The 16460-nt window shown below is 44.2% G+C and overlaps 1 protein-coding gene across 2 annotated transcripts; it reads left to right on the forward strand.

Annotated features, from left to right (window-relative positions):
• Positions 1 to 88: 88 nt before the first annotated feature.
• Positions 89 to 15590, forward strand: PAFAH1B3 (platelet activating factor acetylhydrolase 1b catalytic subunit 3). Of its 2 annotated transcripts, none has more exons than XM_040327296.1 (6): positions 89 to 187; positions 3445 to 3531; positions 5543 to 5638; positions 9160 to 9276; positions 12703 to 12825; positions 14577 to 15590. In XM_040327296.1, the coding sequence occupies exons 2-6, from the start codon at positions 3451 to 3453 to the stop codon at positions 14844 to 14846; spliced, it is 687 nt and encodes a 228-aa protein (XP_040183230.1). In that variant the 5' UTR covers positions 89 to 187; positions 3445 to 3450; the 3' UTR covers positions 14847 to 15590. The 2 variants fall into 2 exon arrangements, with proteins under 2 accessions (XP_040183230.1, XP_040183231.1); XM_040327297.1 differs by having other exon boundaries at positions 91 to 187; positions 5543 to 5632.
• The last annotated feature ends 870 nt before the right edge of the window (positions 15591 to 16460 follow it).

Consider the following 16460-nt stretch of genomic DNA (forward strand, 5'->3'; position numbering starts at 1 on the left):
CGGGATAGTTGATGAGTAACTTCCTGGACCGGGCTATCCGATGCCTGGCGGAGGGGGGAGGCGGGCTCCTGGGCTCCCTTGAACAGTGGGAGGGTTGTGTGTGGATTCCCCCCGCAGTAGAAGGGGGATGGTGTGAGCCGGGGAAGGGAGGATTCCAGGGCTGCAGACAGTGAAGAGGGATCAGCAGGTGAGGAGTGTGGATTCTTTTATGATGATGGGGGGTGGGCGGCTGTGTGTGTGAAGGGGGGTGTCCCCTGTGTCCTGACATGGTGTCACCCTCACCTATATAATTATAATGATGGCCTCACGTTACAGCTTCATACTCCATGCAGCATCCCTGTGTGGTCTGGGGCCCATTGGAGCTGCTGCTTCCTGTAGGGACCAATCAGGTTCATTGTTTCCTCAGAAATCTAGTCAGGAAATCCCTGGGCCTCATTCACACCTGAGCGGTCCCAGAATAACGCCAAAAAGAAAACGCGCCATAAGGTGCGGTGCCTTAGGCCTCATTCACACCCGAGCAACGCAGAAAAACGCGCCATAATGTGCGGTGCCTTAGGCCTCATTCACACCCGAGCAACGCAGAAACACGTGAAAAACGCGTCATAAGGTGCGGTGCCTTGGGCCTCATTCACACCCGAGCAACGCAGAAACACGTGAAAAAAGCGCCATAATGTGCGGTGCCTTAGGCCTCATTCACACCCGAGCAACGCAGAAACACGTGAAAAACGCGCCATAAGGTGCGGTGCCTTAGGCCTCATTCGCACCCGAGCAACGCAGAAAATGCGCCATAAGGTGCGGTGCCTTAGGCCATATTCACACCCAAGCAACGCAGAAACACGTGAAAAACGCGCCATAATGTGCGGTGCCTTAGGCCTCATTCACACCCGAGCAACGCAGAAACACGTGAAAAACGCGCCATAATGTGCGGTGCCTTAGGCCTCATTCACACCCGAGCAATTCAGAAACACGTGAAAAACGCCCCATAAGGTGCGGTGCTTTAGGCCTCATTCATACCCGAGCAACGCAGAAACGTGCGATAAATGTACAAAAATGTGCCATAATGTGCGTCGCGCTTGCGGTGCCTTAGGCCTCATTCGCACCCGAGTAATGCAGAAATGCGCAAAACCGGACGTTGCGCTTGCAGCGCCATTTTTTAAAAATATAAATATATAAAAATATAAAAAAAAACAACTATATATATATATAATAAAAAATATATATATACCGGTGTATATATATATATATATATATATATATATATATATTTTTTTTTATTATATATATATATATATGTAATAATGTAGTAATAATAATAAAAATATATATATATATATATATTTTTTATTATTACATATATTTGTTGTGTATGTATGTATGTATGTATATGTATGTGTGTGTATATATATATATATATATATATATATATATATTTATTACACACACACACACACACACAACAAATATATGTAATAATAATAAAAAATATATATATTTGTTATATACTTTTTTTTATTATTAATAAATATATTTTTGTTAGGAGAGACGCAAGAGAACAAAATGTCGATCATTGCGATTTGTTACGCCATGCGGTATTTGCACAGCAATTTTTCAAGCGCAATGTTTTCTGAAAAAAATACACTTTCTTTCATTTTAATGCAAAAAAAAAAAAAAAACACTATCTAGCCCAATTGTTTTATGGGCAAAATATAAAAGATAAAGTTACGCCAAATAAATAAGATACCCAACATGTCAGACTTTAACCAAATAGAGTTTTCTTTTGGTGGTATTTGATCACCTCTGCCTTTTTCTTACGCTTTTAAAGTGGAGCTTCCGCTCATCGGATCCCTCCCTCCGAAAAGTGCCAATAGTGGTACCGGAGGGAGGGAGGGAGGGATCCGATGAGTGGAAGCTCCACTTTAAAACCGCAAGAAAAAGGCAGAGGTGATCAAATACCACCAAAAGAAAACTCTATTTGTGAAAAAAAAAAAAAGGAAAGCCATTGTATTTGGGTACAACATCGCAAATTGTTGGCGCAATTGTCAATAACGCAGTGCCGTATCGCACAAACCGACCTGGTCTTGAAAAGGGGGAGGGGTAAAACTTTCCGGAACGTGGTTAAAGTATGACATGTTAGGTATCTTATTTATTTGGCGTAACTTTATGTTTTATATTTTGCCTATAAAAAAATTGGGCTAGATATTGTGTTTAAAATGAAAGAAAGTGTATTTTTTTCCAAAAACATCGCGCTTGAAAAATTGCTGTGCCAATATCCCGCGTGGGGTAACAAATCGCAACGATTGCCATTTTGTTCTCTTGCGTCTCTCCTAACAAAAATATATTTATTAATAATAATAAAAAAAATGCTAACAAATATATATATATATATATATATATATATATATATATATATATATATATATATATATATATATGTGTGTGTGTAATAATAATAATAATAAAACATGTGTGTGTGTGTGTATATATATATATATATATATATATATATATATATATATAGGCACAGTATAAAATAATAATTATATTTTTTTATAATCACTTTAATTTCTTTCTATATATATATATTTAGAAATTAAAGTGATAAAAAAAGAATAAAGGCACAGTATAAAATAATAATTATTATAATAAAAAAGAAAAATTATATATTAGAAATAAAAGTTATAAAGAAAGAACAAAGGCACAGTGTAAAAATAAAATAAATAATAGTTATATATATCTCATTTTAATTTTTATTTTTATAACACTTTTATTTCTATTACAAGAAATGTAAACATTCCTTGTACTAGGAATAAGGCATAACAGGTTCTCTTTATGGAGAGATCTGGGGGTCTACAAGACAGCAGGTATCTCCTGTACCCTGGAAAGCATGAGATGGGGGGGGGGAATAAAATAAAAATTGATCTCAGACTTTCCAGGGATAAAAACTGTCAGTGTTGACATCTGCCAGAGCAGGAAGTGATGTCATGACGTCGCTTCCGGCCTCCCAGGGTCATAGAGATGGTCAGGGACCATGCAAAAAGGTAAAAAAAAAAAACCTTGTGCCTTTTAGTTACTGACCATTGCAGCGGTCCCTCTTTGCTCTATTCCTCTGTCAAACTTCAAAGTCCACCCCCCCCCCCCCTCCCCACACTCAATGCATAAGCTCCATGTTGGATAGTGTCTGAGCTTACACAGGGTTGATGATGTCATCCCCTGTGTCATGTGGTAGTGTCTGAGCCTTGCGATTGGCCACACCGCATGGTGGAAGGAGGTGACATGCAGATCTGGAAGCTCTTGGTCTTCGGCAGCTGCAATGAAGAAAGGAGGATGGATGAAGTGATGGAATCTCTTTACAGTACTGGTTGGTGGTGCTCTGAAAATGTTGGCCATGATGGTGAAGGTTTGGACAACTCTAACACGCTGCCGCCATGTCTGTTTCCTTTGTAGGGAAGAATGAGTGACAGTAATGAGAACCCCGCCGCGGTCCCCACCCTTCTGCCGGATGTGCAGGGGGATGGACGCTGGATGTCTATGGTGAGTCGGGAATGTTGTTTACTTTGTCTTGTCATTGGAGATTTCAGTTTGCTAAAGCTGGCGATACGCTGTTAGTTTATTTTTTTATTTTCAGCGGACTGAACAAAAATCCAACCGCTTTCTCCATTCATAAGGTGGATGGAGGAATACCCCGCGCCCGCCCCGCCAGCACCTGCCGCCATCAGAATACACAAATGATTGGCTGTAGCTGACTGGCTAATCAATAATACATTTCCAACATATGTTTTCCACAGAAGTCCACTAATCCAGGGGTAGGCAACCCGGGGTCCTCCAGCTGTTGTAGAACTACAAGTCCCATCATGCCTCTGGGAGTGATTGTAATGGCCAGCATTGCAATGCCTCATGGGAAATGTAGTTCCACAACAGCTGGAGGGCCCCAGGTTGCCTAGCCCTACACTAAACGGTCCTCTTCTGTGGAGCAGGGGAGTGCACACTAATGCGGTGCAGATTCCACACCGCATCCAAAGCGCACCTCCCTTCTTTTTTTTTTTGTGTGTATTTTGTGCGTTTACTCGAGAGAGGAGCCGGACTCTGCAGGAGTTGGGAGTAGGCAGGCCTCCCCCAGAGGCAATCTGCCACCCTTCTCCATGCCCCGGGTGGCAATGGCGGGTGTGTGAGCGGGTCCTCCCACACAGCCCGCCCTACCTGCTCCGCTTTGAAGCCCAACGGGGCAGAGGGACTCCCTACAAGGGAGTGAGAGGATCTAGCCCGCTCAACCAGCCCCGTTAGTCCTTCACCTCTCTTTTTAGAGACCGCACCTCCTTTATGCGGGTGTGTATGATATGTTAACCACTTAAGGACCGCCTCCTGCACATATACGTCGGCAGAATGGCACGGCTGGGCACAAGCACGTACAGGTACATCCTCTAAAGCAGTGGGTCGCCCGCGACCCGGTCCGAAGCTCCGTGGCCGTGGGACCCGATCGCCGCTGGAGTCCCGTGATCGGTCCCCGGAGTTGAAGAACGGGGAGAGGTGTGTGTAAACACAGCTTCCCCGTTCTTCACTGTGGCGCTGTCATCGATCGTGTGTTCCCTGATATAGGGAAACACGATTAATGATGTCACAAGTCCAGCCCCGCCCCCCTACAGTTAGAAACACATATGAGGTCACACTTAACCCCTTCAGCGCCCCCCTAGTGGTTAACTCCCAAACCGCAATTGTCATTTTCACAGTAAACAATGCATTTTTATAGCCTTTTTTGCTGTGAAAATGACAATTGTCCCAAAAATGTGTCAAAATTGTCCGATTTGAAATCTGAATCGAGTTGCAAGGTCAAATCGATTCAGGTTTCCAAAAAACATTTTATTTATTTTTTCCCCCACCAGGACCGACACCGCGCCGGTCCTGAGGAGCTGCGGGCAGGAGTTTTTAGGCGAAGCCACGGCTTCGGCCTAGTCCGCGAGGCCAGACGCTGCGGACTAGGCCAAAGCCATGGCCTCGCCTAAAAACTCCTGCCCGCAGCTCCTTAGGACCGGCGCAGTGTCCATCCAAAAAAAAAAAAAAACTCGATTTGAATCGTAAATCGAGTTTTTTTTATAAAAAAAAATTGCAGATTTTTGTTTTTGGGGGGGAAAATCGCTCCCAGCCCTAATGGTAACCCCCAAGAACCTATAATAATCGGTAGGCAAAAGGCCATCATTCAGTCCCCTCCAAAAGCGGCTGTCCCGGGTGAGTCTATCACACTGACCAACTATTAACGAGCTGAAGTTGGAAGCTGATTGGTTAGAATACACTGCTGCACCAGATTCTATGTGCACCAGTTTTAGTAATTCCACAGAAGTGTATGGGGGAAAATGTGTGAAAAGAGGTTTTAAAAGCTCCGTGTTCTTGCTCAAATGTAGAATACAAAAAAATAATATACAGTATTGTATAATGTACCTGACTGTAAATAAAGGAAACCTATTTTTGGGGGGGGGGGGGGGGGAAAGCATGTATGTACACGCCCACTTCCCCTTTTAATGGGCCTTTTGTTGTTTTACGTGTCTTACAGCACAATCACTTTGTGTCGAGCAGCAAAGACAAGGAGCCCGAGGTCGTGTTCATAGGAGATTCTAATGTCCAGCTGATGCATCAGTTCGAGGTAAAAGTATGTTGAGGCCAGAACAGTTTTACTAGTTTGAATGGGGGTGAGGAAGGTGTAAATCCTTGTGTTTGTACTACTATTCTGAAAAAAAAAAATATATATATATATGCCGTATTTATTCGAGTATAATGCGCAAAATTTTATACCCCAAAAAAAAATCAAAGTTTGAGTGCGCGTTATACACGAGGACTGGGGTGGGGTGGCAGTGGCGTTCCACTTTAAACCTAGCCTTTTGTATCACCTTGCCCCCCCCCCCCCCCCCCCGCCGCTGCTACCGCCACCAACGCTGCTACAACGTTAATCACCGCGGCGCGGGGAACATTACAGACAGCTTTGGTTTGAATAGCTGGTTTCCCCGCCGTGCGTAGCCACTCCCCCTTGGACGGATCTGTCCAATTGCGAGCAAGGGGGAGTGTCTATGCGTGGCAGGGAAAACAGCTGTTCAAACGAACGCTGTCTGTAATGTTCCCGCGCCGCGGTGATTAACAGTAGGTGGCTGCATATACAGGGGACATGGCTGGACATACGGGGACATGGCTGGATATACAGGGGACATGGCTGGTTATACAGGGGACATGGCTGGTTATACAGGGGACATGACTGGACATACAGGGGACATGGCTGGATATACAGGGGTCAATACATTGTCAATAAATGATTTTTGGCAATTACAATGATTTTTATACCGATTTTTAATCGAAAATTAGGGGTGCGCGTTATACTCGGATAAATACGGTATGTATATGTGTATATATAATATTTTTTATCGATTCCTGTCCTGCTGGTTTTACCAGGGGGGGGGGGGGGAGGGTTGAGGCAAAATCTGCATCAGAGTGAAAGAAATACACATTTTTAACAAGGAATGGAGTTCCATGCATAAGTTAAGTTCCTCTACCCCAAACTCACCCATCCATGTCTTTATGGACCTTGCTTTGTGCACTGGTCCAAATCATTGGTGGAGGGTGGATTATGGTGTGGGGTTGTTTTTCAGGGGTTGGGCTTGGCCTCTTAGTTCTAGTAAAGGGAACTCTTAAGGTGTCGGCATACCAAGACATTTTGGACAATTTCATGCTCTCAACTTTGTGGGAACAGTTTGGGAATGGCCCCTTCCTGTTCCAACATGACTGCTCACCAGTGCACAAAGCAAGGTCCATAAAGACATGGATGAGCGAGTTTGGGGTGGAGGAACTTGACTGGCCTCAACCCGATAGAACACCTTTGTGATAAATTAGAGTGGAGACTGCGAGCCTTCTCAGTGCCTAACCTGACAAATGCGCTTCTGGAAGAATGGTCAAACATTCCCATAGACACTCCTAAAGCTTGTGGACGGCCTTCCCAGAGGAGTTGAAGCTGTTATAGCTAGACCGATGTATCGGCCGATATTTGGCCATTTTTGATAAATCGGCATCGGCCAATTATTATCAAAATTAGGCCGATATTTTACACTGACCGCCGTTCCTCCTCCCTTCTCCTGATAAGTAACAGAGAGGAGAGAGAGGAGCTGTCAGCTCGATGTCGGGGGTGGGCGGGACCCGGCCGGGGTTTTACACAGTTAGTTACACTCGGCTTTGTGTGAAACCTGCCAGTGCCACCCGCCACTGCCAGCCAGTGCCACCCAACACTGCCACCACCAATCAGTGCCACCTGCCAGTTCCGACCGTGTGTATGCTCCATCGGACTTTTGCTGTCGGAATTTCCACCAACAAAAGATTGAGAGCTGGTTCTCAAATTTTCAGACGGAAAATATTCCTGTAGGAAAATTTGATCATCTAAGGTTTTTCCGACGGAAAATCCGATCGTGTGTACGCAGCATTAAAGCAGGGGTTCACCCTAAAAAAAAAATTTTTTTTCTAACATGCCATCCAGCATACTAGCGCGAGCTACAGTATGCCTTTATTTTATTTTTTTGCGCCGTACTCACTGTTTAATCCCGTAGTTACGTTTCAGACTAGTAGGCGTTCCTATGCAGAGGGGAACATGATTGACGGCCGGCTATGGCGCGTCACGCTTCCCGGAAATAGCCAAAATAGGACTTGGCTCTTCACGGTGCCTGCGCAGTCAGCTCCTAGTCTGTGCGCAGGCGCCGTAAAGAGCCGAGTCCTACTCGGGAAGCGTGACGCGCCATAGCCGGCCGTCAATCATGTTCCCCTCTGCATAGGAACGCCTACTCCCCGCGGGGAGTCTGAAACGTAACTTAAGGTTAAGGTTTGACCTCATATTGTATGGTTTTGGTAAATCTGAAGACAAAAATCTGCAGAAAATCTAATGGTGTGTATGGGGTCTATGACAGGAATTAAAGGGAAATCTCCCTAATTGGACTGGGAGATCTAAAAAAAAAAAAAACAGTGCTGATACTAAGCATTTGCATGAATACTTGTACAAATGATGCAATACCTAAAACCGAATCGCATGTGTTTTCCCGCACCACCCCTGTGTGAACCCAGGCTGAAGACACTATGACAAGCCGGGTTTCACACAGGGGTGGTGCGGGAAACCACATGCGATTCGGTTTTAAGTATTGCATCATTTGTACAAGTATTCATGCAAATGCTTAGTACTGACACTGGTATCGGTGTAACCGTACAAATAACCTTTCCCTACTTTATCCAAAATGTATAAAAATTTTGGGCTGGTTTCACATAGAATTGCACTTGCGCCGCGTATCAGAGATACGCTACGCCGCCGTATCTTACCTGGCTTTAAGTCAAATCCAGGAAGATTTTGCGCCGTAAGTTACGGCGGCGTAGTGTATTTCTGGCGGCGGAATTCAAATCGGCGGGTAGGGGGCGTGATTCATTTAAATGAAGCGCGTCCTCGCGCCGATTGAACTGCGCATGCTCTGTTTTCGAAAATTCCCGCTGTGCTTTGCGCGAAATGACGTTGTAACAACGTCATTTTTTGAACTTAGACGTGAGTTACGTCCTTTCCTATTCACGACGACTTGCGCAAAAAAAAAAAAAAAAAAATTGAAATTTCGACGCGGGAACGACGGCCATAATTAACATGGCAAGTCTATCTATACGCCGCAGAATAGCAGCTTTAACTATACGCCGGAAAAAGCCGACTAGCGACGACGTAAAAGAATGTGACGGCCGCACGTACCTTCGTGGATCGACGGAAAAAGCTAATTTGCATACCCGACGCGGAAAACGACGCGAACTCCACCCAGCGGGCGCCAAAGTATTGCACCTACGATCCGAAGGCGTACGAAGCCGTACGCCTGTCAGATCGAAGCCAGAAGCCGTCGTATCTTGGTTTGAGGATTTAAACTAAAGATACAACGCGGCAAATTTGAAAGTACGCCGGAGTATCAGTAGATACGCCGGCGTACTCTCTCTCTGGATCTGGCCCTTTGCATTTAGACAACATTGCTCGGAGTCTGCAGTTCCATAAATATTCAGCTTATTACCCGCTAACTAGTAAAAATCACAAGTTGGCTATTTCTTGGTTTAGAGTTCTTATCCTTTTTGGAAGCTCCTTTACGTGCATCAGCTCACATAGCAAGGATTTTTCTTTTCCGCCAGATTTGGAGGGATCTCTTCTCCCCTATGCACGCCCTGAACTTTGGAGGATTGGGCGAGGGCACCCAGCATGTATTATGGAGAATGGAGAACGGGGAACTGAAACACATCAAACCAAAGGTGGGTCTTGAATTTGTGAGACTTGGATTTGTGCAGTATGGGTGATGATGATTCTGAGGCTGCGTTTGACCCGCTTTGTGCTTTTTTGAATGCGCCAGGTCCTTTTTGAGGTCTGTTCTCATTGCAAGAGAAAGTGGTTCAAACACAGCCCCCTCCCCCGAACGTGGATGTGATTAACCACTTACAGACCGGAAGATTTGCCTGCTTAATGACCAGGCCATTTTTTTGCAAAAACGCTTTAACTGACAATTGCGCAGTCATGCGACGCTGTACCCAAACAAAATTGTCCTTTTCTCTTATCGTCCATGGACGGACACAGCTCCTTAAATCTTGACAAGTGGGTTATGTTCCTGTTCACAGGATCCTCTTCTGTGAACAGGAACATAACCCACTTGTCAAGATTTAAAGTGGAGGTTCCCCCTAAAAAAAAATTCTAACAATACATTGAGAAGACTGATTACACTGCGGGTATGCTGGGGTTTTTTTTTTTTTGCGTACATACCTCGTTATCGCCGTTTCATCCCTCGGCTTCCGGGTATGATTCTTGCTGGACCTAGTTGATTGACGTTCCTCCGACCGGCGCATACTGCGCGTCACGACTTTCTGACAGAAGCCGAACGTCATTACGCAGGCGCCGTATAGAGTCGGCTCTATACAGAGCCTGCGCAGCGACGTTCGACTTCTTTCGGAAAGTCGTGACGTCAAGTATGCGTAGGTCGGAGGAACGTCAATCAACTAGGAACGCCCAGTCCCGCAAGACCCGGAAGCCGAGGGATGAAACGGCGATAACGAGGTATGTACGAAAAAAAAAAAAAAAACCCAGCACACCCGCAGTGTAATCAGTCTTCTCAATGTATTGTTGGAATTTTTTTTTAGGGGGAACCCCCACTTTTAAGGAGCTGTGTCCATCCATGGACATCAGAGAAAAGGATTTTACGGTGAGTACAAAAAATTCTATTTTTCCCCCCACAAATAGAGCTTTCTTTTGGTGGTATTTGATCACCTCTGCGGTTTTATTTTTTTGCGCTACAAAAAAAAAGACAGATTGTTGGAAAAAAAATAACTATGTTTTAATTTTCGCTATAATGCATATCCCCAAAAATGGCCAATATATATTCTTCTACATATTTTTGGTAATAAAAATCGCAATAAGCGTATATTGTTTGGTTTGTACAAAAGTTATAGCATTTACAAACTATAGGAAAGAGTTATGGCATTTACATTTTTTTAATTTAATTTTTTACTAGTAATGGAGGTGATCTGCGATTTTCATCGTACTGCAACATTGCATCGGACACTTGACACATTTTTGGGACCATTGTCATTTATACAGCGATCAGTGCTATAAAAATACACTGATTACTGTATAAATGTGACTGCCAGTGACATTTGTACAGTAATCAGTGCATTTAACACTAGGGGGCGATCAAGGGGTTAAATGTGATTCCTCAGTGTGTGTTCCAACTGTAGGGAGAAGGAACTGACTAGAGGAGGAGACAGATCGTTGTTCCTAGCTAGTAGGAACAAACGATCTGTCTCCTCTCCTCACAGAACAGGGATTTGTGTGTTTACGCACACCCCTCCCTGTTCTGGCTCTCGTGCGTGACTGGTGGTCATCGCGACCGGCGGCCACGCGCATCGGTTCCCCCGCAGTGCAGCACGCGTGCCTGCTAGCCACTCTTAGAGGGCTGATGTACAGCTATGACGGCTCACGGGAACGTGCCGACTTACCGCAGTGTAATGATGGCGGCTGGTCAGTAAGCGGTTAATTGGCACTACATTCTAATGCAAAGCCCATCTAAAAGTGCTGCCATATAGAGGGCACAGGGGGTTACAGAAAATTCTACTACAATGTTAGTAAAAGAGAATGCAGACACACTCCAAATTAAAAGCCATGGGAAAAGATTAGGGCTGGGTTCACATCTAATACCAACATGGCTCACAGCAGGGGTCCGGTGCATCCCTGCTCTCTATTTCCAGGATGAATCGGGTACAATTTTTTTGGCTGAAATGGAGCCAAAGACGCACAGGACTCTTGTGCAATTCACTCCGCGGCCGCCAAGGAGATGTGTGAGCCGGCTCTATTGAGAGTCGGTTACACTCTCCTGTCATGCGAATTGGATGCAGTGAAAACCACATCCAATTTGCATCAGTGTGAACCCAGCTTTGATGATCCAGTGCAAGACAGACCATCTGAGCTCTGCCTGTAAGACTGGGTTCACATATGTGCAAATTGGATACGTTTTTTAACTGCATCCGAATCGGTTTCACACATGTCTGGAACGGTCACAGTGCTGTTTTTGAAAAGGGCCCTGTGTGTTTTTGGGTCTGGTTCAGATTTGAATTAAGGCACTTTCACCTGAATTGCACCTGAAGCGGTGAACAGAAACACTGATGTGTGTGAACCCAGCCTAACGCGTTTCACTTGTTTGTGTGACCATTCGTATCTATGGCTTTTAATTTGGAGTGCAGCTACTTTCTTCTTTACTTTGAAGTTTGATGTCAAATGATGTATTATTGTGGAATCAGATCCTGTAGTAGATACTTATACCTATACACCCCCAGACTGAATGCTATTTTTTTTTTCTAGTAGCTAAAGGCAAGATGCAGTCTGAGCAAAGGCCTGCGCAAAGGGTGTGCCAGGTGTGCCAGGGCACACCCTAATCACCCTGTGCTGTGCAGATTCCCCCTGCTGCTTGGCTGCAGAGAAAGAGACTGGGGAATCTCTGTTCTTTTCTCTAAAAAGTGAGACATCAGGGGTCTGTTTAGACCCTTGATTTTTCACCAAAGCCCCCCAATTTGGCTCCTAAAAAATTTGTAATTTTAATATTTTTTTTTTGTAAAAGAGAAAAAATAAAAAAGAATTAAAATAAACTACTGACACCAAACTCTGCCCTACTGATTTTATATATATATATATATATATATATACCGTATTTATCGGCGTATACCGCGCACCGGCGTATAACGCGCACCCCAAGCTTTAGAAGGGAAGTTTAAGGAAAAAACTTACATTTTGGATGTCTTGCCCGGCGTCCATCGGCGGCCTTGTCCGGCGTCCGTCTCCGGCCTTTGCGCGGGGTCCGTCCATCCTTGTCGGTGTCCGTCTGCTGTCTTGCCCGGCGGCCTTGTCTGGCGTCCGTCTGCCGGGGGTTGCAGCGTTATGTGTTTGAGTTTGGCGCCTCGGTCGAGCTGTGCAGAGCCGGATTTCCGGTGTGTTCGGCTCCTCTCGGCTTCTCTCGCGTGGCTGCGGGCGGAGCCAAGCGTGGCCGAGCCTAGCAGAGTGCCCAGTACGATCGGCTCGGTCGCGTTATACGCCGATAAATACGGTATATTATCTCTATCACATACACATCCTAATACAATAGGCTATGAGGCTAAGTTGATGTATATGTACATTTATTTGTATTCTTTGATTTTTAACAGATTATTGTGCTTTGGGTGGGCACATTCAACCAGGGAAACACTGCAGAGCAGATTTCAGGGGGTATTCAAGCCATTGTCCGATGCATGCAGCAGAGGCAGCCTCAAGCCAAGGTCGTGGTGCTGGTAAGTGTCGGAGAAGTTCCCCGTGAAATGTCGCAGATTATGACAATTTGGAGTCAATCACAAAAGTCGTTAGGATGTGGTGTAGAATAGGTGCTGGGGGCAGCCTTTTATCACATACATATCTATCACCCTAAAATATGATGTGTCTCGGCATGACACCTTTCATAAGATCACGGGGCCCGGCTTATATGGAGCTTCTATTGTAGAAGGCAAGGCTTTCCTATTTCAGACCTGCTCAGCTTCCCCCCCCCCCCCACACTAATTGTTTCACAACTTGGGCAGCTGTCATTGCTGACTTTTATGAAAATGCTACTCGTCTGGCTTCAATAATTCTGAGCCACAAACCAGGTATGTGTATGTGGGAAACAAAAGTCTAAAAAGTCAGTTTTGCCAGTAGAACAGGCTGCCCTTACAGCGGGCCTTGGAGGCTGCAGTACTCTATACCAGTTTGCTAGTGACGGATCTGTTTATGCCCCACGCACACTGGGCATGTAGCCCAGGTGCGTGGGGCGCTGATATTTGTTTAGCCACGGGCAGAGGGAACAGGTGAGCCTTCCAAGCCCCGCTGCTGAGCAGCCTGTTAAACTTTTGGTAGCGCCCAGCTGTGCCGGTGCCCCGCTCAGTGGTAACCCCCCAGCCTCTAGAAATATCGACACGTGAATCAGAAGTGACTGCTAATGACGTCTTTCTGGTTTGCTTGTTGGTTTCCCAGTGCATCCTGGGATATCTCATACCTTGAATACCTCCAAAACAAAATGAAGCTAAGACCCCCCTCAAAAGCATCAGGTGCTTTGTCTTGGGCCACGTACACACGGTCGGTCAAAACCGATGAAAACGGACTGAAGGACCTTTTCATCTGTCCAAACCGACCGTGTGTGGGCCCCATCAGTCAGTAAACCTTCGGTCCAAAAATTAAGAACTTGCTTTAAAATTGAACCGATGGACGCCTAACCGATAGGTCAAAACCGACGGTTAGTATGCAAAAGCATCGGTTAAAAATCCACGCATGCTCAGAATCAAGTCGACGCATGCTTGGAAGCATTGAACTTCGTTTTTTTTCAGCACGTCGTTGTGTTTTACGTCACCGCGTTCTGACGCGTTCGGTTTTTAACCTATGGTGTGTAGGCGTGAGGGACCATCAGTCAGCTTCATCGGTTAACCTTTGGACCGTTCTCATCTGATGGACTGATCGTGTGTACGCGGCCTTAGACTTCTATGGAGGCTTTGGAGATGCTTTGAAGCGCCAAGAAAACAACATGGGATATCATTTTTTGAAGCAAATGCAACACGTGAACAGGACTGTAAGCCAACCATTTTATTTAGTGACAGGCGCTTTGAGTGCCATATTTTGAAGCAAGTGTAAACGATCCCTAAAGGTGACCTGCTGGCTTGTAATTGTCCTGCATGGGGATGGGTTCTGGGATGATGAAGGCATTTTTAGAACGCAGTGAGGGTAAGGAGGGGGTTCCTCAATTAAAAACTGGAATAGCAACAATACTGGTTTACATATGTGTGTAATAAATAAGAAAAAAAAAATTGTGTGTATGTGTGTGTGTGTATATATGTGTATATATATATATATGTGTGTGTGTGTGTGTGTGTATGTATGTATGTGTGTATATATATAGATATATATATATAATTTTTTTTTTATAAAAAAAAACTGGTTCCATTCCTTTAGACATGTAAGTAGAATGGGATCTTGGTTTGGACTGTAATACTTTACTGAACCATTTTTCTTGTTTTCACAGAGTTTGCTGCCGCGAGGGAAAAACCCGAACCCCTTACGGGACAGGAACAAGCAGGTGAATGAGCTGCTAGCAGAAGCCATGCCCTCCATGCCCAACGCCATGCTCTTTGATCTGGATCCTGGGTTTGTGCATTCTGACGGCACCATCAGTCACAACGACCTGTACGATTACCTCCACCTGAGCCGCCAGGGATACGCTCGCATCTGTCAGCCGCTGCACAAAAAACTGCTGCAGATGCTGGAGGGCGGAGGGGTGCCGGCTCCACAATAGTGAACCAAAACGGTTATCTAGAGTTGGGAATAACCTGGAATAATGCCAGAGGGAGGGCGAGACTGGTTCTCTTAAAAGGCTTCCCTCTTAAACTTCTCCAAAGATAAGGTTGAAGGGAATAATGGTAGTAATCCTGCCTGGGTAAGAGCAGTGCAATAACTTTATCATTCCACCAGGGGGTGCTGTCTTCCCAAGTTAACACTTTAATAATCACTGCCTCTGGGGGAGGACAGGAAACACTTCTTCCTAGCTCCGCAAACACTTGCCGATCCCTAACCAGCTGCAGCTTTATTTTCAGCTTTTTTTTTTTGTTTTTTGTTTTTATATTTTTTTGTTTTTTTTCCTTTGCAAAAGGTGCAAGCTGTTTGTTGAAACGGGTGCAAGTTTTTCTTTGACGGAGCACTCCTCCAAACTGTTCCAGCATTGGCTCCTACCTGGACGAGGGTCGTTAAGGAGCATCCTGCACTTGTTTTAAGAAACGACTTGAATGCAAGCAGCTAGCTGGTTGGAGACCGTTTGTTTAGTACTACACTTCCTTTTTGTTTTTATGTTCTTTTGTACAGTTAATCCTGTTTTTTTGATTTTGTATATTACAGTGAGAGTTGATGTATGTGCTTTTTTTTTTTTTTTCGTTCTGGACCCCAATATGACCTTTTGTGTACGCCGCAAAGAGCGCAAGTGTGATTCCACTATACCTGGAAGGCTTGTCACCGAAATCACATAATAAATGTGTTGTGACTCTCACTTTTTTTTGTGATTTGTACAAAGCTGACATTCAAAGTAATTCACTAAAGTTGAAGCCCAAACTGGATAGTGATGAAAAGCTGTATACATCTATATACATGTGGGTGGAAGGCAGTGTCAATTTTTACATCAAATAACGATTTCGTTTTAGTCTAGTTTTTTATTTATTTTTACTAAAATGCCTTTTTAGTTGTATTTTAGTCGACTAAAATGTACTGTAACTAAAACTGCATTTATTCAAAAGAAAAACTAAAACTTAATCGTTATTTGATGTAAAAATCGAATGGGTTTAGTTACATTTTAATGCATTATTTCTCTAGAGCTGCCAAACATTTATATACTCCCTGGAGTAAAAAATCGAATAACCTGTTTATTATTTATGGTATTAGGGTTTGAACACGACAGACACAATATTAGCCGTTGTGATATAAAAGATCAAATCCACATGGAGTTTGACTTAAATGTAATTTTAGTCATCTGTATTGTTTGTAAACTAAAATAGTACGCATTTAACCACTTAAGACCGGACCTTTAGGCAGCTAAAGGACCTGGCCAGTTTTTGCGATTCGGCACTGCGTTGCTTTAACAGACAATTGCACGGTCGTGCGACGTGGCTCCCAAACAAAATTGGCGTCCTTTTTTCCCCCACAAATAGAGCTTTCTTTTGGTGGTATTTGATCACCTATGCGGTTTTTAGTTTTTGCGCTATAAACAAAAAAAAAAGCGACAATTTTGAAAAAAAATGCAATAGTTTTTACTTTTTGCTATAATAAATATCCCCAAAAACATATAAAACAATTTTTTCCTCAGTTTAGGCCGATACGTATTCTTCTACCTATTTTTGTTAAATAAAATCGCAATAAACGTTTA

This window comes from Rana temporaria, chromosome 10 (genome assembly GCF_905171775.1).
Source record: "Rana temporaria chromosome 10, aRanTem1.1, whole genome shotgun sequence".
Taxonomy (NCBI): Eukaryota; Metazoa; Chordata; class Amphibia; order Anura; family Ranidae; genus Rana; species Rana temporaria.

Bases quoted from the DNA above. Each gene is read 5' to 3' on its own strand.
- PAFAH1B3 (XM_040327296.1), top strand. From the start codon at position 3,451: ATGAGTGACAGTAATGAGAACCCCGCCGCGGTCCCCACCCTTCTGCCG. The intron at 3,532-5,542 runs GTGAGTCGGGAA...CGTGTCTTACAG, and splicing joins ATGGACGCTGGATGTCTATG to CACAATCACTTTGTGTCGAG. The intron at 9,277-12,702 runs GTGGGTCTTGAA...GATTTTTAACAG, and splicing joins TGAAACACATCAAACCAAAG to ATTATTGTGCTTTGGGTGGG.